Here is a 23,394-nt window from a genome sequence, read left to right as displayed (position 1 = left end):
AGAAAAGGTGTTGGGCCTCCGTCGCCGTATAAAGAATTGGCGAGGAGGCCTGAGTTGGCTCAACTTAACATTGAGCCGGGAATGGGCCACCAACATCCCTATTGTTGGTTGGCTCCATGTTGACCGACGAAACCGGGATATTGGTGACTGTACAATGAACCGTGGTGTTGTTGAGGTGTGGGTGTGACAGGACATCGAGGAGGTAGGCCGTATGAATCCTTCGCAATATGTTGGCCCACGACGCCGTGTCCGTCAGGGGTGATGGGAGGGGTCAGATAGCCATCAAATCCCAGAGTGGCGCCGTGTCCCTTTTGAGGAGTGCTGTAGATGTTTGAGTGCTTGACAGCAGACTCAACGGGGGGCGAGGGAGGGTTGGCAGTTCGACGGGCGATGGCAGCCTGCTCAGCCATAAACTCGGCCAGCTTCTGAGAGACTCGGGATAGGTTGGGTGTCGAGTACTTGCGTCCGAGTGTGGGCGAAGGCTGGTGGAGGTGATGGGAGAGGGTCAACAGGGTGAGGTTCTCGGTGTGATCCCACTCTCCATCGTTGACTTCGGGACGGCCGAGGATAGCGCGGGCAAGGGCGAGAGAGGATCGAGCCATCATCGAGGGCTTAGTTGAGACGAAGTCCCGGTGGTAGAGAGCAATCTCGCAGAGGTAGGCGGCCATGTGCTCAACTTCCCGGTCGTCACCCTCCTCCGCAACCATGAGCTGAGAAAAGAAGTCAACAGTGGGGTGGCCGATAGACCACTCGAGAGTGTTGAGGACGTGCATCTCCATCTGGGTGAACATGCCGGCATCGTACAGGCCGCAGCACATGTTGTTGAGCTCGTGGATCTGGGGGACGCGGTCCTTTTTGTCACCATACTTGGCGGCGATCAGGAGGGCAGCACAGCCCACCAACTGGTAGTGTTGCTTGTACACGACTCGCTTTGAGCAGTATCGGTCCAGGAGGTTGACTGTGAGGAAGAGGGTCTCGGGCAGGAGGGCGAAGGCAGCGTGGGCCTCGATGAGGAAGTCGATGAGGTAGGGCCTCATGAACCATTGAATTTCGCGCTGCATGTCAATGAGGCTGGCGTCGGGAAGAGTTTCGTCCTGCAGACTGTTAGCATTTGGGAAGTTGGACGGAACCCTGTTAACGTGCCTCCATGTGCCTCATGTGCTGCATGATGTCCTCGAGATACTCGTCGCCTGCTAACCGAGAGAGCTCGCCGGCGATAATATCTTGGCGGTTGCGGGCGATGATCTTGGCAGCTTCGCGAGGGTTCATCCTTGAGTAGTGAGGACCATCGGTCTCGACGAAGAAGCTGCTGTCGGGTTGGGAGTAAGCCATGTTGGGCAACGTGACTGTTTAAAAAAGGCGGGAGAGGTGCGAAATTATAGACTTGTGTGGCGTGAGGTCAAAGAGAGACGGTTAAGTTCCCCAGGAATCTTGGTCGGAGACGATCGAATGAGTGATTGAGCTCGGATGCGAATGAAAGGAGTGATGCACACCGAGGAATTAGGGAATTAAGAGATTAAAGAGCGTGATGAAGATTAACAAAAAGAGTGACCGTGGCTGGAAAACGAAGCCAGGAGCATGAAGACACTGAATCGGTGGAGGCAAGGAAAGGGATCGGAAAAAGGGGTCGTATAAAGACGAGGTCGACTTAAGGGCTCTAAACGATAGTTGCACATCAGCCTGGGGTTCCATTGCGGATGGGATTTTGGGAGACCAAGACAGAAGTACCGGAGAGTTCCGGATATGCGACATTGCCGTTTTGGGGGGAGTATCCCTTGCGAGGTAGGGAAGTGCTGCACATGTGCTCACACTAGTGCTCCAAGGCACTGGCACGGGAGAGGGCAACGGGCAAAGGGAGTGAGACTTACCGCCACAGTTGGGGAGTTGTGGACAAGGCTGTCGGAGGTGAGACAGTGTCCTGGGATCGAGTGGGAACAACGAGCTAACGTCTCCCACAGGGCAATGCGTCAGGACGGACGTCGAGGAGAAAACTGCGGTATGCGGAAGACGACTTCGGCATGCAGCTGAGAGGGGAATTAGATTCTCCGTAGTAACCCAATCTCGGGACGTGCTGCCAACTACGTACCTTCGTCACACTCTGACGGAGGTTGTAAAGGTCGCTGCGTCGGGACCGTGTACGGGTTGGTGGTGGACAGTTGAAGTTGCAGGTGCAAGTTCTCTGGTGCTGGACCGGAGAACTTTGGCAATCCACTTCTCGTGAAGTCGTCGAGGAAAGGTGCCTTGACTCGAGGGTTGAGAATTGGCAAACTATTGTTGACGGAGAGACACCCGGTAGTCGTCAGGGCCTTGATGAACCAGTCTCGGGAAGGACACAATATCGTCTCGAAGGAGGGAGCGAGCGAGTCGATTGGCGGCGGTGGGAGAGGTTGGAATTTGCAGCGTCGAAGGAGAAGCTGGAGGGGGGGAAGTCGGTCGGAGGGTCAAGTGAAATACCAGCAAAGGTCTTTTTGATTCACTTTTCAGTTCCGTCCTTTGGGGGGAGTGCCGTCTCAGCTTCTGGGTCCGGTCCTTTAATAGGGCGGGCTGGGGGGTTTCTAGGGAGAGTCGAGCGGAAGCCCAGGTGAGATTCTCCTCTGTCCCAAGCGCGTCTGCGGCCTGTTATCGAGTCAGGAGGAGACGGAATGGAAGTGAGGGAATGAATGGATGGGGAAGAGGGAGAGGAAGGGGAGGGAGGAGGATGCGGGATGAAGGTAGGAGGAGGATGGAAGAGGAGGAAAAGGACTGGAGGAGAGGTACGGGAGTAGTTTTAACGGACCAGCCGCAGCGGGGAGTAGAGCGAGCAAACGGGCGAGTCCCAGCGAGCAGCAGCCAGCTAGACCAGCCAAACCGGCTGCCGGTACGGAGTACGAAGTACCGCTGCTGCTCTGTGCGCGGAGGGACTGGCTGTGGCGGGCGCGCAGGTACTTTGGCCCCATCCTAGCAGGGCCCCTGCCAGGAGGCCCCAGGAGTCACCACCACCTCACCTTTTCCTCAGCAGCCCGCCAGCGAGTGGTCAGTGGCCAGCAGCGAGCAGCCAGTAGCCAGTCGCCTGCAGCCAGTAGCCAGCACCGGAAGGAGTGCGCCAGAAGCAGCGCGCAGAGATGGATGTAGTGGAGTGGGGTGCGCCAGAGTGGAGGTGTCGGGGGGCCTGGGGGGGCTTGGGGCTTGGCCTCACTCCCTCTCTCCTGCATCAATGAGGTACCTCTGGTCACGTACCGCGTTGCCTTGCTACTGCACTGCGCTGCGCTAGAGCCACGCACCTAAGGCACGCTCTCGGGGGGTGGTCTCCATCTCAAAGGGGGGGGGGGGTTGGTGCTTGGGCTTGGGCTGCTTGGACTTGGGCTTGGGATTGGGAGGGGAAGGGGCTTGGGGGTGAGCAATGAAGCAGCAGCATGGGCATGGGGGCGTGCCAGGTACAGCGCTGCACCTCTGGCTCTGTACGTACCTGGGTCAGTTTGTGCCAGCTGTGTCGTGTCGTAGCGTGTTCTGTCTCTCGGCTGGGGAAATTCGGTGCAAGCAGGGCAGGGATCCGCGTGCGGGTGGATGGTGGATGGCGGATGGGCGACGACGACGATGGGATGCGTCTTTGGGGGGTGTGCGGCCAGCAGAACGACCAGGAGCTTTTTTAACTACCAGACTCGATGCGCCGGATCTGTCGCGGCGGGTGGCACTTTGAAGATGGTGATGACGGCTATGGAGTTGACGGGTTTGTGCAGAAGGAGAAAGAGATCCGCAGCGACGGGGCTGGTGGCATAAATCCACAACGCGGCCGACGGTGGAGGGAAAATGTGTGATTGTGAGATGCTTCTCAGGCTGTCGTGAGCGAGCGAGGGATGGGAGAGGGCAGACGGAATGCAAAGTGCCCTTCCGTGGTGTGATATATCCTCCCTCTCCGCACACGAGGCCGCTCAGGTCGGGCCAGCTGGCTGTCCACCCGGCGGCCGGCTCTCTTTGTTGTGACTGCCCGCTATTCATCATGATACAGCAGGTTGTTTGTTTGGGAGAGCGACATGGCGGCCGGTATACGGCCCCATTGAGCGAGGCCGCAGGCGGCCCATTGTCGATTGTGCGAGACCACACATTGTGTGTTGTGCCCGCTCATGTGCCCAGCCATGGCATCCCATTCACCCATTCAGCCATCCGCACCGACCCAGAGGTGCACCGCGCAGGCTCGCTACAGCCGACGTAAGGGACCGTCACCACCAGTCCAAGCACAGCACACAATAGAGCACAGAACAACGCACAATACAGAAAGGCTTCTGGCCGCCTCGCGATGCCGCCGTATTAGTGTATTGCACCGTGCCAACCAAACCTAACCATACACATTATCCTTTTTGCTGGGGCATCGTTGTGCTCAATGAGGCGCTCAACCACCTCCCAGCCAGGCAATGGCCCGACGCACCTCCACAACACCAAGGATCCATCCCGTCCCTCCATCATCCTGCCCACCCCTAGCACTGACCCAGCGAACCTATCGCGCATCTGGATTTGCGCTACGGGCCCCGCTGCCACCCGACCTCATTCCGGACCTGGGCCTTGCTGATGTCGAGCACAAGCATCATCGCGACGCCAGCGTCACACGCGAGGGTAGGCCGCCCGGCCGTCCGCCATATCGAGGTCGACGGTGGAGGGTCAAGGCCCGATACCACTGAAAACCTGCTACGTGCGAGATGCAACCATTATCAAGTGCCTCTAATACGCACGAGCCTGGGGATTTGCTTGCTGGTGGCCCTCGATGGTGGCCGCTCGCTACTTTGTACGTGGGCTGGGCTCGGGGCTTCGGATACGAACAACTCGGACGTACATTTTCCGTAGTGCTGGCCTGTTCTCAAAGCAAGCAGCGAAAAGGTCAGCAGCATGGATTCCCTACGTTCCCATGCTCCACGCTGCTGCACTCTGACGGAGCTCCAGCCTGGACCGCGCAGAGCAACATCCCATATGGGACTCGCAATGTCCGCCTGTACGCAAGTACAGCGGTGTCGTCCTTGTCCTGGGCCCAGCTAATGCGCGCCGTAATGTCAGCAGTATCTTGGCTGTAGACGAACTACTCAAACCACGCAACGCAATAAAGCGCAGCGCGACGCCGCGGCGTGGCCGAGATTTCGCGTCTCGTCCGGTCACGTCTCGTGCTTTGCGTGTCCGCCGTTTCGGCAACGGACTTAATCGTCGCTAGAACGCCAATCTTGGCTATGGACCCCGAGGCTTGGAGCGTTGTGGACATTGAGCGACCGTCGGCGTCAGCCAGCCCCAGCCTATGGCGTCTTGTCAATAGCGTCCTGTCAATGGCGTATGCCGATTGCCTCCTGAAGAAGCTCCAGCTCAATAAAGTGCTCCTAGACCTAAAAGGCTCGTCGACGCTGGCTGGCTGGAAGCTTGATGCAAGTCCAGTGGTTTGTCGCGCTGCCTCCCAAATCTTGAAGCTGCATCTCCGTTTTGGCCAATCATGGCGCGCCGTCGCGGTCTCGCACTGCTTGGACAAATTACAAGGCAATTAATCATGCATGTCATGAGCGTCACTCACCTCATTCAAGTTTCTCCTCATCCAGCCCGTCCCGCAGGGCCCACCGCCTGGGCATTCATCACGGCTCACTTGCTGCTCACTTTCCACTGCGCTTAGACCGACCCAGACTGTCTCCTGCAGCATTGTGTAAGCCAGTGAGTGCCATTCATCTGCAACTGTTTCGCCTGCAACTTGTCCCTGCTGCTGCCTCGAAGGATTGGGGGCTGGGCTCACTCAGGGGCTGAGTGACCATGCTACACTTTGAAGCCGTGAGACGTCGTCAGCTGCCTGCCCAACTGCCCGCTTGCTGTGCTGGAATCCTTGAACCCTTGGTGTCGTTCTGCACAAGACGCCGGCCGCCAAGCCCGCTGTCCACAGCCGCCTTGCTGAGGCTGTTCAACCGCGTCCATTCATTACTCGCACAAATGGGGCGTTCCACACAGAGCGCATAGCACCCATCACACACAAAGCAACGAGCCTCCATTCTCCGTCGGTGGCCCGTAATGGTGATGAGCTGTCAGCTCTTGCCGTCCAAGCCTCAACTGCCTGTTCCAGGCGCCCCTTACCGTGTATCACGGCCTGGACGCTGCAGGTTCTACAGAGCTGGAACTGATGGATGTCACTCCTCCTGAAGCCATTGGCCTCCGTCACAGCCAAGTATTTGACCGACGCGCGCTGCGCATGTCCCAGCCCACAGGCGATCCTCCTTTCCGCCAATTTGAAAATTCGAGCCTGGTCCACTCGTCGCATCGTGTCGCGGGTATAATCCGTTCTGCTAAAAGGAGGTGTGACGTTGGGAATGACCAACTCGGTGCTCGCGCCGGGTGTGCCGCAACAGTAGGCATTTCGCGTGGTGTGCGCTGCTGGCCCACGCTACATCGCCTGTTTGCCATGCCGCGCTATTACTACACGCTCTCCGTATTCCGTGCTCTGTTCCCACTGATCACTGACGCTATGTCGGAGGTTGAAGTCCTGAGTACCCCGGTGTAATTAACACTTGCTGCACCTCACAATTGCTATCACCAACACGACTTTTGCTGCCGTACATTTGTAACCATGTGAACCTGGCATCCCTGGGCCAACTCCTGCTCAATCCCTCCTTAGGCGCTGGCGTGTGAACAAATCTGCAGCCTCAACACGCCGCCTCAAACAACATCGAGCTCGGTATCACCGCCTATAATTTACCATTGCTCATTTCCAAACCATGCCGCCGCCTTCGAGCGCTTTCTTTTGCTAATACTGCAAGGGAAGAAAAAAAAAAGGCCATCCCCACCGTCCCAACGCACCCCCCACGCACAGGACACGGGGGCGCATAGGCCGGCCAAAGCCTTTGCGTATAATGACGCAGGATGGGCGGTATGCTAAGAATATGCAGCAATACAGCATATACACGAACATACGCCTCTGAATTACGCACTTTAATGGCACGCAATCACAGTTGCTCCGCCGATGCTTGAAGATGGGGAATCCGAGATGGGCAATTCCATATTGCCGACACCTCATAAGCGCCATTGAGACCATGATCCCTACAGCCAAGGCGTGCCCAAACCAGAGTCCATCTCATTGTGACTCTCCTGATATCTCAAAACACCAAGGGCTCTACCTCGTACTGAGGGTGGAAGCATTATCATATGAGACTGATACTAAATTAACAGCCGTGAAACAAAATCTCGGGTGCTCGTGTCCTTCTTCCGTCCGTGTCCCCGTCACAGACCCAACCCCAGCCGTTATATCACACATCGGGATGCTCCCCTCCGTTGTTCCATTTTGAACAAGTAAAAAAAAAATCCACTCTCGTCAAACCCCCCAACTCCAATGAGGTCAAGGTTGAGAGACAAGGACACGAAAGGAAGAAGAAAAAAACGACCCCTACTATGGAGATCGTCAAAACTTGCCTCTTCTCCCCCACTGGACACACGACCACGACCCCAGTGCTGGTACCACACGCCCCCTAGTGTATCGCGTCTGGAGTTGACGTCGCTCCTCTCAACGCGCGCGTTCTGGCGTCGCAGCTCCGGCATCCAATGAGGCGACGCGGACGCGGACCTCATGAGACTTGGTCAGCACATGGTAGGCGGCCTAGGTTGGTAAGGTGGCTGGACGAACGAGCGAGCTTGCAATGGACCAGATGGGGAACCAGGCTAAGATGGCGGCCGGCACCATGTTCCCTGTAGACAGAAAAAAAGTCGGGACCCGAGGGATGAAAGCGTCATCTGGATCGACATCTGTCCTCGGACTCGGTCATGATCCACCGGGAAGAATGCATTGGAAATTGAAAAAAGCATCGTCGGAAGGAGAATTCGATGGTGATTTAGACTCCCGGGGAGGCGGCGTCTCCCAGATACGACACGATATCTGATCGCTGTTCTGAGCCACCAGGTTGGAACTATCGAAAGCAGAACGTCGATCCCACTGTCGAGTCTCTTTTTTTGTCACCACCTATTTTCTCACATGCAGCGGCCGGCGCCAGTGAGGGGTAGCCCCAGGAACTGCGGCCGGGGTCCCTGGCCCTGCCGGCGCCGAGTGCAAGATACCGATCTCTGGACATGGCCATTCCGCATTCGTGGACACCGCCCAAACGCCTGGTACAGCACATTAGACCTTGCGCATACAGCACAGTTGCCTACAGCCTGCAGATGCTTCGTGCCCAACCCAACGACATGTGCACTCTGCCTCGACAAAGGACGGCCGTTGCAGCGTCATATCTGCAGGGCGTTGCGGCGCTGCGGTCTTCGGCTCGGCGTGGCCCCTCCGGCTTACGCTGCCAAAAGAGACTTTCGGCCTCGCCCCGTTCGGCTACTGGCCGCCCAAGGTCCAGTGGTGTTCAAGGTCGACCGCCTAGAGCCAGCCAGACTCGAGCTAGCCGTGTGTCTCAGGCGAGCTGAAGCTCCGAGGTTGCTTGCCCAGGCCGTCGACTCCCATAGCTCTAAGAATGGTGTATATAGCTCGAACTCTGTCCGGCATCTCGCACAGGCTGAATCGAGAGACTGGGGAATTGGCCGATGGCGTTCCCTACCGTCGTCGGTGGCTCGTCGCGGGGGGGCGAGAGGACCACCTCCCGAGCCAATGATCCAATGAGTCTCGGCAACCACAGGGAACAAGGAAGTCGATGTCGCTCATGGATCTCAACCCCGGACTCGCGGCCAGAAGCGGACGTCGTCGTGACTACAATTTTTGTGGATTCACCTTTGCAGCCGTCTGCCTCTCAGAGTTGTGCTTGACGTGCCCCCACTCACTGGCTGCGACACGTCCCAGGCCGGGGGCAGGCCCAGAGACACGGCCACCAGGCAACCCGCCTCCACGGCGCCGAGAGACCCAAATCAAGACCCGAATCAAGACTCAAGCCACGTTTCTGGAGGGGCTGCATGAGCCACTACCTCCCGACGATCGTCCATGTGCAAAACAGGAGGTGATGCCTGCTGGGGCCTGTTCTGCGGCCGTTGTGTGTTGGTGTTTTCCGTTTCTGTTATGCCCGGCCCCGGACGGCCTGCCTGGCCTCCATGCCCAAAGACCTCATCTATCGTACCACCGTCCGGTGGTCTTGTATCTGTAGTAGTGCCTTTGTACGCCGCACTGGCCTGGCTGCGGTCAAGACAAGTGACAGACCCGAATAGGGAACTCAGACAGGTGGCAAAGCGGCATGCTGCGGTGGTTACGCCAGTCCTCAGAGCAACCGGCTCCACCTCTAGTCGGCGAAGGGACCCATGGAATGTAGGTGGTATGTACGCACCGTAGTATTCGACGCCCTGCGCCGGCTGACCGAGGCAGGCAAATCAACTTCAAACCCGACTTTCTTGTGTGAAGAGCCTCTCACACACGTTGCATCCTCACATCAGCAACCAGCCCATCCCTCGCGTGACGTAAGGCGCTGCCGTTGGTGGGTGACGCCGTGACGCCGCCCAGCACTGAGCGCTCGGCGTGGAAACCTAGTGCCCTGTAACCACTTAAGCCCTGCTAGTGCTGCCCCGCATTCACGGCCAAGTTCCATCCAATCCACCAGTATCAACTCGCATGCGAAAAGAGGCGGAGAGTCAGATGCTAGTTTTGCAACAAAGACCCATTCCACAAGAGACTCTTGGCTCTCCTTGCTTCGAGTCGCCTTGCATTGGCGGGCCAGCGGTCTATTCAGCTCATAAACTCTCAACTCCAAAGTCCGGGAAGAACCGCAGCGGCCTGCTGTAAACCGAGAAGTCTAATGACGGCGCGCTCCCCGTGACACGGGTTGTTGGAGCTTGGTCTCCATTTTCTTCTCACCCACCTGCGACAGACTACGAAGTACCTTGGCAATACGGGCAGAGTCGCCGCACAAGGCGCCCGGGATCCTAAACAGCGGCAGGCGTGCATAACCCTGCAGACTAAGTGCCATCACTTGTCGAATGAGAACAGCACCCCTGCTCTCTGTTGGGAGTCGGGATGTGCAAGCACTTTAAGGCTAAGGCTCGTGGCAAAGACATCTCAGACGTTCCACTGATCCTGGGCTCCCGACCAACACCTAGAGAAGTAAATATAGTATAGTCGTAATATGACTTTGCTTTTCATCACTGGCCCCTTGCTGTGAAGTATAGGGGACGAGACAGCTCCATCTCCGAGCCGGAACCTTGGGTTTCGGCTACTGATCACAGCCCTCTACGCGGTTCACCCGGGTTGGCCGGGTTTTCTTTGTTCTGGGGATGCATTGTCCCTCGCCTCGCTACACCGTCGGAGCGTCGATACTTGTGTACAAATTACGAAGTACACTCCGCCTCGGGCTGCGCCAAAACCTAAGCTCAAACCCCGTCCCGGTCCCATTCCCAACCCCCATTGACTGAGAATATGTCTTGTCTCTGGCGGTAAAGACGCCCCCCGGACCCCAGAGGCACACGAGCCTTTTAATTGATTTGCACGTCGCAACACGTCCGCGTACATGGGTTTGCTGCAGGACGCGTGAAGGCAGCGACCAGTAAGGCAAAGTGTGAGGGGAGAGAGAGAATTTTTCGACGCCTTTGAGGCTGGTTTCGACGGAGTTTCTGGGGCGGTCCGCCACGGCCCCCATTGCTGTGCAGCAGGACCCTCCGCCCGTTACCTCTGCAACGACGCCGTCACCGCCGCAGTTTCTGCCTGGAGTCGTCTGCCCACTGGCTGGCCTCAGAACCAAGACTTGATCCTCGGTCCTTGAGGCCTGTTTGCGGTGCAGGGACCAGCCGGGCGAGTGGTTAATTAGGCTGGTTCGGGGCAGGCGGCGTGACATCAAAGCATCAAAGGGTCATCCTGGCGGCTGGGCAAAGACCCCATGGCCTGAGACAAGAGCAGACGCCCCCCGAATTATCAACAGAATTGCTGTCGTTGGTCGCAGGCAGTGCCCGAAGCCCGCCGAAGCCGTCACAGCCCGCAGTGTCCGCAGTGTCCGCCCCGAACTCCATCCACCGTGACCCGTCGAAGACTTGAAAATGCCACCAAGTGGCCCGGAAGTGGACTTTGGTCCTGCAACCGGCCCGTGACGATGGTTCAACCCCCCTCCGCCCAGACGAGACGCCCGCGGTTGAGTGGAGCGGGTGCAAGGAGGACCTCCTCGTCCCCGACCCAACTTGCGGCTCTTTGCACAAAACCGACGCGGGTGCACGTGCCCACGGCCCCACGTTGGCGACACTAAGCGCGATGACGTTCGAGAAGCTTTCCACAAGGTGGGGTTCCCGTCAACTGACGACACCCTCGGGCGTCCAACACGCGCTGTCGCGCGGGAAATGAGCCTGTAACGTCTGACCGTCGCCCTACTTGAGGCTGGTGCACCCCACACGCCATTGTACCCGCCACTGTACCCGCCACCGTACGCGCCACAGCGCCTCTTATTCAGACCTTGACGCCGAAGGGAGATTGGTCTTGTGCAGGGCGAGCACGGCAAGTGCGGTTGCTCAACTCGTTCATTGTGACTGGTGATGATTATGCTAATGCAATGCAAGCCTCGTTTCCTACCTAAGCAAGCTGCAAAAAATTCACACCCAGAGCCCCAGAGCCTAGAGCCCAGACTCTTGTCTCCATCCACTTCTTCACCCCAGCGACGCCCAACGCCCGCTCAGACCGACTGACCGACCCATGGCCCCTCTGAGCCATGTCGTCGTCTAGGCTCTGAATGCAACCGGAACCCAAAAAATGGAACCCACTCGGTCTTCCATCTACTGCACGAGAGGCCCATCGACTCCATCACCACTGCTGTGCAGGATGAGGGGAAAACGGCCTTTTGCATTTTTTTTTTCTTCATTGGCAGGACAATGACACGAAAATTTTCCCTTTCCCCTCTTCTCCGCGCCTTTTCCCTTCGTTTTTCTCTCATCTGGCACCGCGTTTCCGTGGTGAAGCTTCCATGGCGACGGTCACCGCTCAGGAATTGACTCAGTCTTGGCCTGGGTCTTTCTATCCGAAGTATCCATCGCCACCAAAATTCCGCCGGGGGGCTGGAGACGAGTGGAATTCCACCAACCCCGCGCACGCGAAAACGAAACTGAAGAACGATCAACCGGAGCGGTCAGTGGCAAATGCCTCGGATTCCGACGGCGACTACGATATATGGGTTGTGATGGGACATCAGCGTCCTCGGAAGCTTGCTCAGCCAGGGAGTTGAATGGGCTGACGGAGGCTGGGATGGCGTCGAGGCATTTCGTCGACGTGATGCCTGTTTGCTAGTCTTGGCCCTTGGTTACACTTCGCTAGGTTGTTGGCGCCCGGACATTCATTCATTCCTTTGTGCCTGGGTCCCCGTCAACCAGCAAGGGCCGAGCTGCTGAGCTTCCCAATTGAGGCACACCCAACATGCTGCTCATGGCATTTGCTACTGCTCTGTTTGAGAAACGCGGGACCTGGACGCTTGCTCACATCGCATTACAGAATCGGGTACTCGCAGAGCCGAACACGGGAGCGACGGGTTAAATTCCTTGACGCAGCACAACGACGTACCCGCCTCATGGGCCACGGACGCGCGACATCAGCTTGCACTCGTCACCTTGATGTTTCGAAAGCGCCAGGCTATTACCACAACCCCGAGTCACAGCATCCCTTCAACCGCTTCAGGTTTGCGGGGATGCAAGTACGCGGCACCATTGGCCAATTTGGTTAATGGACCAAGGCCTGTGCGATGCACTTCGCGAACTCAATGTGTCCATGCCATGTACCAAGCTACGAACGGCCAAGCGGCCCAGACAACGGTTCGGTGTCGTGTAGATTCTAGCGTCTCACATGTCGTCGACTCGGTAGCCCATGGCCCGGCCGCAGTACACGGCCTCCCGGCCTACCAAGTGGTGCCTCCGCTTGTTCCGGGCTGTCAAGTTGCCAGAGCCAACGCGAACAGGGGATGTAATCATGAGACTTGGCGATTGACAAAGACAGTGTCCATGAAAGTCATGATGCGGTGTCTCGTGGTCGTCATTCGTCTCACCCAAGGAGCTACTTAGGCGCCCATTGCCACCGGGCAGTGGAGGAGTTGCCACGGACCGGTGGAGTCACCGTCGTCAAAGGCAGCATTGGCATGGGCAGCGCGGAGGAGCACCGAGAGAGACATCCGCGATGGCTAGAGGGATGATCAATTGGGAAATGCTGACGAGTAGCCATCTCCAGCCATGGCCCGAGGACACGAAAAATAGCGCCCAAATCGGAATTGGTGACATGCATCCGCATCCATTCACCATGACGCGGGGATGCAGCGTTGGCTCCTTGCGAGCGGAACCCCTGGTCTCAAGTCACGCAAGCCAACCCTACCACTCGTTGGAGCGGGGTTAAGTGGAGGCCTTGCTAGAAGCCTCGCCCATCCCCAGCTGAAAGATGCAGTTGAAGGGAGGCAGTGAGAGATGGGCATCCCGAGCATCCAACCAGAGTCCGGCATTGGTATCTACGTGTTGGCGCGAACAGGTTCCCTCCCAGGGATGCGTGTGGCGATTGGATGCTAGCGCATGGAGATCAACTCTTACAGACGGTTAAGAATAGATCTGGGTTTGTCAACACCATCTTGTTTCCCCTGAGCGACAGGGCGTTCCGAAGCCGGAGGCAATATCTCAACCAAGACGATCAAGAAATCTCTCAAAGTTGAGGAGTCAATCAATCGCATATCGGACTCCATTGTTGCACCCGCTCCCCAAGATCTCCATTTCCGGATCCTACCGGAAGTTGGTCCACTTCTCGGAATCCTCTCCAGGCGCTTTGACGAGGCCACGGGACAAGAAAGAGAAGCATCGGCTTGGTTGAGGCCGGATGGGTGTAGAAACGAAGTCAATATCTGCACTGGCGTACAAATCAGCCCGAGAAACAGGGCAGAACCTTGCTTATGCGATCGAAGCGCGCTTTTGGTTGGCTTGAAGCTCAGCCTTATTTGCTTTTTTGAGATAGCTGGTATCTTCAGCGCATTCGATGACCAACACAGGCGACGCCGAGCCCATCTCAGACATGGCTGCGCCAGGCCCGCTTCAATTATCCCCGCCACATCTTCAGCGATGTCACTGGATGAATACACGACACCTTGAATGCTTCCCTGTCCAGCTGCGACCTCCACAACCAATTCCCGAGAAGAAAGGCCCAAATTGAGCGACGGATGGCGAGATTTCGCGATCTGGGTTCGAAGGCCTGGACCGGGTCCCCCTGTTTAAAACTGGGTTCGTGCAGCGGTCATACGTACTATCGCCCTGGTTCATCACCGCAAGGCATGCTAATGCTAGTCGGCCAGGATCAACTGTGGGGTTCGTTCATGTTGATGGTGCAAGCGCCCAAACTGGGCAGGTGGTTGCAAGGGTAAAGTTGCCGATGAAGCCTTCAGAGTTGAGAGACTGGATCGCAGAATGATAACTCAGAATGATAACTGCTAATTCTACGCATCTCGCGATTGCGGCGTGCGTGGGCGGTGCTGGATGGAGTATTCAGCGATCCCTCGCGTGCTGTGGCTTCGAATCGTACGTTTCTTGGACGCCGGCTCGACGGTGACGTGCTGGCTAGCGTAGGTTTGTTTGGGGTTGAGACAGCTCGAGCTTCTTGGCCCTTCCGGGAGCAATCAAGATTATTACTGGAGATCTACGACCAAAAGAGCAAGTATTTGAGCGTGTTGGCGTCTCACGGCGCGGCGCCTGCGTATCACCATATCATTCCATCTCGCATCATCAACTCTTAGGGGTCTGGGCAACCTTAATTGGCGCGCTCTATGCTTTCAGTCGTCAGACGATTGAGGCCTAGATCGAGCCTCATCTGATAGTTCTTGTGGTGGATGCAAGCCACCAACACAAACACCAGGGTTGTCTTGGATCCTTGATCGGCGCACTCAACGCGTCTGACACGCGTAAGGCTGCTGTTCGCCGACACCACCCACCATGGCCTTTGCCAATATTGTTTGTTGACAATGATGGTGTTGATCAAGGAAAGACGGTCACCTGCATGGGCCGCTGCAGACCGCGCCGCAGTAGCTTGACCGTCTACTTGGCCCTATCTGCACATCAACCTGGATCTCGCCCGCTCGTGTAATTCGGTCCTCAAAAGTTCATCACGAACAAGTCAATTAGGGGATGTCAATATCGGGGGGCTGGAGAACGAATTCTCCGATAGGGCCTCAGAGTCCGCTTAAATGTCAAGACCGGGCGCCAAGTTGATTGCGTTTGCCCAGTCCGTCGAAACCTTGCTTTGCTTTGGGCCAATATTTCCTGGGTTCCTCTGGACGCGACGCAGGGCTTCCATCCTTGGTGGGAGGCACGTACAAAGTACTACAGTACTGCATCTACAATGAGTCTAGTGGTACTCGCGACCCAACCGATGCACTTCCCGTCTCCAAATATGTGTACTAATTAATCCGGACAGGCTAGTCCGGGCAGGTGAGAGAGCTGATAGGAAACAGCTTCGGCGCAGCTGAAACCGATGCGTGGGAGGTGCTTGCAATCTGCAATCTCCTATACGTGCCAACAGTCCCATCTTGCTCAATAAACTACCGTCGGCCACGGCCAAAGCGTCGATCCCCAGCGATTGCATCGAAGATTGCTACAGCCCCGTGAAGGAATCTTAAAATCGGGCCATTATAGTCGGGTCACCGACAGCGTGGAGTCGCGCACTCGACGCCGTCCCGCGCCTCGCAGCCCACGCGGGGAGAGCCAAGAGCCAGCTTGTCTTGGAATAGGAGCCGGCACAGGCGCAATTTCGGGCCTCCGTCGCCTCTCTAGCAGGGCAGCCTTGCTCCCGTCCAGAACCGGCTCAGACTTGGACGGTGATGGCAAAGTCGCAGCCGTCTTGGTGGCTGTAGATGCCGCACCTCATCTCGCTCACCCCGGCCTCCACTCAGCGGAACCCCCATGTCGTCAGTACAACTCTACGCCGTAGTTTCGGTCTGGCTGCCCCTGGCGATGACCGCAGCGCTTTGATAGGGCTGGAACGGAGGGATTGTCGGCCAGGCGATGACCATTGCATGGGACCAACGCCGAATACTGCCAATACATGCACGCATCGCATACATGCTGCCTCATCCAGGACATTTCTTGTGCAACTCGCACGCGCCTTTGAGCCGCAGTACGACGTTGCTCACTTGACCGCTGTTGCGCGACACGGCCCTGTCGAATAATATCCTCCCTAGGAAACAAGACCGGGCTTGCAACCCGTCGTAATACGGCACAGCTGGGGAAAAGAAAGCAATTCGCTGAAGACGGCCAGGGCAAGCGAGGGAGACGGGCGGGATGCGCCCCGGCCCGCGGCACGTCGAAATGACGGGTGGCAGCATCCCGTCCAGCTGCCGTGCCGTCTTTGGCTTGACTATTGGAGTGTGTTGTGTGTTGTGTGCTGTGTGTTGGGCTGTGTTCTGTATACGGATACCGCGATGTGAGTGAGTGATTCGGAACCTCCAGTTGCACTCGCACACCTCGCAACACAGGGATGCATTGGCTCCCGCCGTCGAAGCGCCCGGGGTTGAACGAGATGGAGGGTCAGAGAAGGCGACGAACCAACAGGCTTATGCCGGCCGCATCTCAGCACCGCGGCCTCAGACCGGGCGGTCAGGGTTCGGCGACCAATGCCATCGGGCCTTTGCGGTTTGGGGGATGCAAGATGCATGTTTTCAGCTCGACCCTAGCCTGCGGCCGACTTCCTCTCTTGTGCGCCGCTGCTAGGGTCGCCCGAATACGGCCCAGATCGACGAGGTGATTGGCGTCGTTCATGCGCTTGGGACTTGTTGTCGTGGCTCCAATGAATGTCTTTGCAGTGATTGTGGTGATGTTCGCGACTGGTGTTGACATATGCACCATGCGTGTCTGTTTGGCCCCGTGATGCAGCCATCTCCCAGGACTTTGGGGCTGTCATCATGCGCGATGGAGCACTTTGTTTATGACTGCCTTGTGGTATACAGATCCGGTATGGCCATCTTTGCGACATGTCGAATGCGCACTTCAAGCTGTGCCACCCTGTAGCATATCGCCCAAGGCTGTTTGTTAACCCCGGTGGGTTTCGAGGTCATCTACAAGTCCCCAGGTTTGATGCAACTATGAAGTTGCAATGCATGTTTCACGTTTGTTTAGTTGAGTGGCATTGATTGTTAATGGTGAGGTATTAAGTCCAGGTCATAAGAACCGTCACACGAGACGTATTCCTCCGCGCAGGAATCACTATGCCGACCATCAGCAACCTCATCTCAATCACTCCATATTCAGTCACACTCCATTAAGCCAACTCAAGCTCGGCTCGTAATTAAACAAACCTATCATGGTGTCCTCGGCCCACAGCGACGAGGTATTAGTGCCAAATTCCGTGAATGCTGTCCCTGTTCGGGGCACGCTGCTGGTCTTGCCAGCATATATGCTCAACGCGTAGTCCTGCTGAAGAACGGCGGTATTTTCCTGGGGAACATTATGGAGAGTGAAAGACCCGCTAGCTCTTCCCGGGTTGATTGTGTTTCCAAACTGTTGCGGCCCACGCGGTCCTTGGGCTGTTCGTGTCTGCGGCGGCGACGAGGCTTCGCTAGGTGGCTGGAACAAAGGCCGGCAGAGATCGACCAACTTGGAGAAAAGGTCGTGGAGTCGTCCAACTCCCTTGTTCCCAGAGGCGTACCGAGCGAATCCGCATGTGACTTTGTGTATAAGTTGAAAGTCTTGTACCGATGATGTACTAACGACATTGCAGAAAACGACGAAGAATGGGCAGAGTGGATACGCATGAATCGTCCTAAGTAGACAAAACGGTTATCCCGAGAACCCAACAGGAATGTTCACAGCAGCACCTACCAAGCGAGGAATGTGGGATATTCTTCATTAGCTGCGGGCTCGTCATTGTGCAATTCCCACTCTTGTAGCGAGGACAGGGCAACCAGCGCGTTGCGGGCGGAAGTCAGACACCTTTGGCGTATCTCCGGGTCAGAGGCGACGTATGGACTTAGTCGAAGGATTGCCGTGTCGAGAGAGTAATACGGGAATTCAAGCGAGCAGATCATAAGGGGATCTGCACCTTGATTCAAGAGGATATGCCGAAGCTAGGGTAGTTAGGATTTACGTGCCAGTACTTGGACAATGTGACAACTGACTCTGTCAATCTTGGTGAATATGCTCCTCATTCGTTGTTGAGTAGCGGAGATGGACATGTTTGCTGTAATCCCATCCTGCCTCCTCATCTGAGGGGTCGACTCTCTCCAAGCCAGGACCGCGTCTTGAATGCATGCAAAATCGCCCAGGAGATCGGCGATTGCAACCAGGCGGGCAGGGAAATCCGGATGGGACAGCCACGCTCTGTTCATCTCCAGGCTTGGCAGGGATGGCGGCCGTCCGAGATGCATGGAGAGAAGTCGATCCATGAGAAAGCACCAGAATATGCAACCGTGGATCTCATACTCCCTGTCGGTCTGCGGAGGACGCGCCGAGGTTTCTGGCTTGTGGTAGCCAAGGGCGACCAGAACACGGCAAGCAAAGGCGATCAGATTCCAACTCCTGGAAGTGTCGCCGTTGAGTTGCAGAAATACGGCCTGGTTCTTCAGAAGAGGCACTAGAATAGAAAGGAGCTGTACTTACACCACAGACTAGAGCTTGACAAAGACCGAACGTCGGTTGAGCCATGACGCTGATGTTGTTCAGGGCCCGGGACATGAGCTCGCGGTGTCTATCCCTGGAAGCCTTGATATGCTTCTTGAGTGGATCATCGCCTTCAAGGGGAGGCCACATGCTAAACAAGACGAAGGTCTTGAAGTGGACACAAGCTTCATACTCTATCAGAGTTTGGCCGCTCACTGTGTTGTTGATGAGAGCAGTGCCCATCTTCTCCAGTGTTTTGGGGAGGATGTGGTCCGGAAATACGGTCTTGTCTGAGCTTGCGGAACGATTTGACATCTCTAATAGTCTTGTTAGAGGTTGTTTAAAGAAATAATCGATGGATTCACCTCGAAGTAGCAATACCAGTGTTTCTGGAGCAAAAGGTGGTAATGGTGATGGATAGCCCACCCACATTGCCTCCTCCACCATGGTGGCTTCATTGGACTGGTGGGAAACACGATTGACAAATTCCAGAGCAGCTTCGAGGATAGTTCGTCTGTTGCGCAAGAGGTCCTTGCTCTGGTTGAGCTCAACCTGAATGAACTCGGAGGCTTGGACGTCGACTGAGTGAGAGCTGGTGCTCAGTGCAGGCATCTGCTTGAGAGGGCGATGCAATTCCGTGTCATCGTCGGCCTCCAGCTCTCGCTTCACGCCCTGGAAGCTGGATCGAGGCTGGGAGGCTGGACTTGCGTCGGAGGGCATCGACATCTCAGGACGAGTGGCCGAGAGCCTCGCATCATCTGCACCTGCGGCTGGAACTGGGCTGGCACGCTGAGGCGGGGATGTTGGGCCGTTACTCGCGGAAGAGGGCAGTAGTGCAGGAGTCGCGGTCAATTTCCACCGGCTGTTGATTGCTTCAATATGCGGTTGGCTGGGGTATCTTGATATTGGCGGATGCGACGTCGTGTCGGATGATGACGGCTCTGCGACTGGTGAGTCCAAAATACAAAATGGCTGGTTGTGGAGGTCGCAAGAAACATGACGACAAAATGCGGCTGGTCTGGAATGTGCCGAGCAACCAACCGCCACAAATCATCACGCGGCCCGTGGCATTTGCCAGTACGTACTCGCTCAGCCCAATTTTTTTAGACGTCTTTTAGAGGTCTAGAGTAGGTATTCAGGTGTAGATTAGACTATCGGCGTCAGCCATAGAGCTCAGTGGCGCCACAGGATAAGCCCGATCGCAATGTCATTACCTACGCGAGATGACCCTCCGTGAGATGACATCAACTTCAGAGGTATTTCTCAAGACCCAAAGCCATATGAGTGTTATTTCCAATAATACTTGGCCGTTGGGATTGTGCCACAGCCCTTGGGTTCCAGCAGTACCGTATTTATCTGGCTTTGGCCTATTAGATAGCCATAACGATGCCTGACGCTACCAAAACTGGCGTCAGTAGCTGAAAGCAGCAGTGTCATGCTGAGAATAAAAAAAAATCAAGACTTGTAATATTTAGAGAAGCCATCTATGTCTGTGGCGTTGAGGAGTTTGGTGTGATACTGTGTAAATCGCCACGGAAAATAGACAACATGGATAACAAGAGTGTTGTGTATTGAGAGAGATAAGATTAATCTAGCCTCTTGAGAAGAGAATACTCAAGGATGGATAAATTTATTAATCATTATTTGCAATGCCATTGATAGGCGGGTTTCATGAGATTCTGATTCATCTAGCTAATAATCTTGATCCTTGTTATTGTTCATGTAATGTGAACTGGTACCATCATCTGTGTCATTTGCTCCATCAACTTCTCCGTCAGAATGACAAAGATGGCTTGTGGGTGACAAATGAACCTCCGCCTAGGCTTCGATGCTTCGGAGGTTTGGTGAGTTGGGAATCATAATGAACGGTCTAACATTGTTGAAGTAAGGAGTTCCCGTCGACGCAATACTGAAACCACCACGGGAGACTGGCATTGGAACATCTGGCTCAGTCTGGAAACGGCTGAACCAAGATGATGACTCGAATATGTAGCCCATATTCTACGGCGTTGAGAGCGTAGCATGCTATCATCCCCATGAGTTGCGCCCTTTGAACGAGGACAGCGAGTTGTGAGCGCTGATCGGATTCTCGTTGTCCAGCAGTCGTCCAGTCCTCCCGAAGGAGGTTGCGGCGTTGCCCACTCCTTCAGGCTATATCATGTAGGATGTCGGAATTAGGTGATAAATGACTGGTCGGGTGCGAAGAAGAGCTGGGATTTTAGGGCGTGCTGGCACAACTGTTTTAGCAACTACTGGGTCTGGCGCTGTGCAGTGATTTTCTCTTGATCTTAAACCAGATCCAAGTCCCGTTACCAACGTAGTATGTGGTTGCTGGCGGAAAAACGCGACGGATGCTCATCGCGGGATGGTCTCTTGACCCCAGTGAGCTGAATGGCGTGTGACGATGATGGGCCAGCATCATCCTCGTGCTTTTTGGCGAAAACTAGAACTGTTCACTTTGGTCATGATTCTGTTGCCTCCGCTCACGGCCATATAATATATAGATGTTGTATAGATGTATCGATCGCCAGCGGCGACGCTGCGAACCCCCATGTTGGGTGTGTCGGGCATGGTGCGTCCCCTAGGCGAGCTTTTCAGGGGTCTGTAAATATGCGACGGGGCGAGCGGTTGAGCACTGCTCCTCCCAGTTCTGGGTTCGAACAGGCCTGTTGGAGGGCAGTTCGGACAGGCTGGTTTGAAGGGAGACTTACCAGCAACCTGATAGAGCTTCAGAGGCTGAACCCGATCACTCAGATACAACTTGAAATCTTCAGTAAAGCCATACTGAGTGCGCAGTTTGTCGAAATCGATATTGTCTGGTGGCTGCAGAGACGCTATAAACTGCTGGAGTGCGTATTGGTGACGCACCTTCTGGAGCTCCTCCTGTCCCTTTCCATGATCCTCCTTGTCCAACGCCTTGAACCGTTCATTGGCCGATTGCTTGGTCATGTACACTCGCAGGTTTTCTGAGTCAACCTGGTGATCGACTCTGGTTAGTTGCGTCTGCAGCTTCGTGAAGTCGGCCTTGTGATCCTGTTGGGGGAAACGAGCATGAAGAGCAGTCAGTAGATTCTCAAACGTTTCATCCGTCATAAACGGCATCTCCTCAGCATCAATTGCGGCAAGCTTGGTTTTGATATGGTCGCGGGGCCTAGAGGAGCCCATGTTGTCGAGGGTTGATCGTATAATGGTGGTGATGGAGCGGTTTTCGTAGTGGGCTGATGTAATGCACTGAGCCACCAAGGAGGGATGTTTTGGCCACTTGAGGCAGACCAATCTTATTTGCCGCTGTCGTAGATTGTAGTATATAGAAATTGGAGTTGGGTGACCGTTGGCAGAGGCATTGTTTGCTCCAGTGTATAGGGTGTGATGATGGTGCTTCTCGGTCTCTGGATAAGTTCGTGGTATTCCAGGCGATATCCCAACCCCAATCCTTGTATCCCAAGAACTTTGTGTCAGGTACACGGGGATAGTGGATGTATGTTCTTCTAGTTTCGAAGCCCGGCCAGCTGTGTGTTGTTGCCAACAAGGCCCTCCCGAACAGTGTGACTTATCAGCACCCAACACCCAGACCTGGCGCCGTCGTCCATACCAGAGCAGCCTCAAACGCCGGCTGTCTCGGGCGTCCTCACAAGGATCCATTATGCCAGCGTACCTGTCGTCGCCTCAGTTCGCCTCAGCCTCAACCATGGGAACATCGACGTCGTTTCCATTCTTCTTCCCGGATGCCCCCTCTTCGGCATCGCCACCTCAGCTTCGGACCTCCTTCGAATCAGATTGGTCAGGTTGGATATCGCGTGGTCTCTTGTCGTCGATGACGCACTGCGCCATACCCAAGTGTTCTCTGTGGCACAATGAGTCCTCTGCCGTGTCGGCGACCCAGGACGCCTCCAGGGACTCCATGTCGGCGACCCGATTGACTACCACCTCTCGGCCTATTTCGAAATATACGAGTATGGCCAGAAACCCAACCAATCCCCGTTTTCTCGCTGCCAAACCTGACTTCGTATTCACCTAGCACTTGAGCAACTTGCCTGAGGTGGTTTTGGACCCATTTGTTGCTGAGCTTTGCTGCTGATGGTGAACTTGTCAGTCAGCTCAAGCCGCTTCCGAATCTTGTGCTTCTCTGGTCTCAAATTATATATGAGCAGGCAGTGTATGTGAGAAGGACCAGAAGGTTGGGCGCCAAACCCTTGCGTCATGGTCGGGTTCTGGTGTTGGAGGGCGATGTAGCCCAGGCGATGAGTGCAGTCTTAGTGTAATGGGCACCGAATCGTTCGTGTATATATTTCCTGTTCTGGAGTAGATATTTCGCACGTATCAAGTACTTCTTAACTCGGCGTTACCATCTTCCGTGATGATCAGGAAACCGGTTTGTAAACCTGCAGAGACTCTGCCTTCGAAATTGTACCGGCCTCGTCCAGGACAATGGTATCTGAAGCTTGACGAGACCGTCTGTAGGGGGCGGCCAGAAGCATGTGATGTTGTGTGCCACAGGAGCAGCTTCCAAGCATTACAATGCCTCCAGCCGTTTTCCGCTCACCACCACCTTCACCTCGGAGTGGGCCATCTCAAGGTCTTGGGACTCGCTGGACGTGGAGTACACCTTGTGGCGCAACGGTCAACGAGACTGGCTCTGGGTTGATGGCTTGGCATCTCTCAAAAACCGTGGAGGGGGGCAAGTCTGCCATGGTCAGCTTTTGTCCTGAAATTTTTGTCCTGAAATTTTCGGTGTAGAACTCACAGTGTCTATTGAAGCCTTGCCCCGACCTGGAGAGGCAGATCAAACTTCGTTCGGCGCACCGATGAGGTCTGCTTCATCCCAGACGGGCGAGAATGATAGTCTCAGCGTCGACGGTATGCTTGTAGGGTGGCGTGCTTCTCTAAGTCTTTTATATAAAGAGGGAAGATGTATGGTAG

At 55.6% G+C, this 23,394-nt stretch overlaps 4 protein-coding genes across 4 annotated transcripts; all 4 read right to left on the bottom strand.

The window, feature by feature from the left end:
• Positions 1 to 98: 98 nt before the first annotated feature.
• Positions 99 to 1,332, bottom strand: BGZ61DRAFT_490773 (cyclin-like protein; the record flags this gene model as incomplete). The annotated part of the gene is made up of 2 exons (XM_046250362.1): positions 99 to 1,094; positions 1,144 to 1,332. 2 exons carry the CDS (start codon positions 1,330 to 1,332, stop codon positions 99 to 101), a joined length of 1,185 nt encoding a protein of 394 aa, XP_046109785.1.
• Positions 1,333 to 3,302: 1,970 nt separating this feature from the next.
• Positions 3,303 to 4,131, bottom strand: BGZ61DRAFT_133553 (uncharacterized protein). Its single transcript, XM_046237186.1, has 2 exons — positions 3,446 to 4,131; positions 3,303 to 3,365 (listed from the first exon to the last, which is right to left on the bottom strand). The coding sequence occupies exon 1, from the start codon at positions 3,976 to 3,978 to the stop codon at positions 3,451 to 3,453; it is 528 nt and encodes a 175-aa protein (XP_046109784.1). The 5' UTR covers positions 3,979 to 4,131; the 3' UTR covers positions 3,303 to 3,365; positions 3,446 to 3,450.
• Positions 4,132 to 9,970: 5,839 nt separating this feature from the next.
• BGZ61DRAFT_133446 (uncharacterized protein) lies at positions 9,971 to 11,022 on the bottom strand. Its single transcript, XM_046237184.1, has one exon. The coding sequence runs from the start codon at positions 10,725 to 10,727 to the stop codon at positions 10,191 to 10,193; it is 537 nt and encodes a 178-aa protein (XP_046109783.1). The 5' UTR covers positions 10,728 to 11,022; the 3' UTR covers positions 9,971 to 10,190.
• A 5,967-nt stretch (positions 11,023 to 16,989) lies between these two features.
• BGZ61DRAFT_133357 (uncharacterized protein) lies at positions 16,990 to 19,448 on the bottom strand. The gene is made up of 5 exons (XM_046237183.1): positions 18,840 to 19,448; positions 18,475 to 18,791; positions 17,994 to 18,428; positions 17,698 to 17,942; positions 16,990 to 17,638 (listed from the first exon to the last, which is right to left on the bottom strand). Exons 1-5 carry the CDS (start codon positions 19,198 to 19,200, stop codon positions 17,128 to 17,130), a joined length of 1,869 nt encoding a protein of 622 aa, XP_046109782.1. The 5' UTR covers positions 19,201 to 19,448; the 3' UTR covers positions 16,990 to 17,127.
• Between the last annotated feature and the right edge of the window lie 3,946 nt (positions 19,449 to 23,394).

Source organism: Ilyonectria robusta, assembly GCF_021365365.1.
Source record: "Ilyonectria robusta strain PMI_751 chromosome Unknown BGZ61scaffold_3, whole genome shotgun sequence".
NCBI classification, from domain to species: Eukaryota; Fungi; Ascomycota; class Sordariomycetes; order Hypocreales; family Nectriaceae; genus Ilyonectria; species Ilyonectria robusta.
Note: the sequence above shows the minus strand (reverse complement) of the source record. Positions and strands in the feature narration are given on the sequence as shown.

What these genes read in the sequence shown, in the direction of transcription:
- BGZ61DRAFT_133553 (XM_046237186.1), bottom strand. Translation starts at nt 3,978, where the DNA reads ATGATGAATAGCGGGCAGTCACAACAAAGAGAGCCGGCCGCCGGGTGG.
- BGZ61DRAFT_133446 (XM_046237184.1), bottom strand. Translation starts at nt 10,727, where the DNA reads ATGTCACGCCGCCTGCCCCGAACCAGCCTAATTAACCACTCGCCCGGC.
- BGZ61DRAFT_133357 (XM_046237183.1), bottom strand. Translation starts at nt 19,200, where the DNA reads ATGTCGATGCCCTCCGACGCAAGTCCAGCCTCCCAGCCTCGATCCAGC. An exon ending in TATTCACCAAGATTGACAGA is followed by an intron (nt 17,943 to 17,993) that starts GTCAGTTGTCAC and finishes TAACTACCCTAG; the next exon opens with CTTCGGCATATCCTCTTGAA. An exon ending in TATCCCACATTCCTCGCTTG is followed by an intron (nt 17,639 to 17,697) that starts GTAGGTGCTGCT and finishes TTGTCTACTTAG; the next exon opens with GACGATTCATGCGTATCCAC.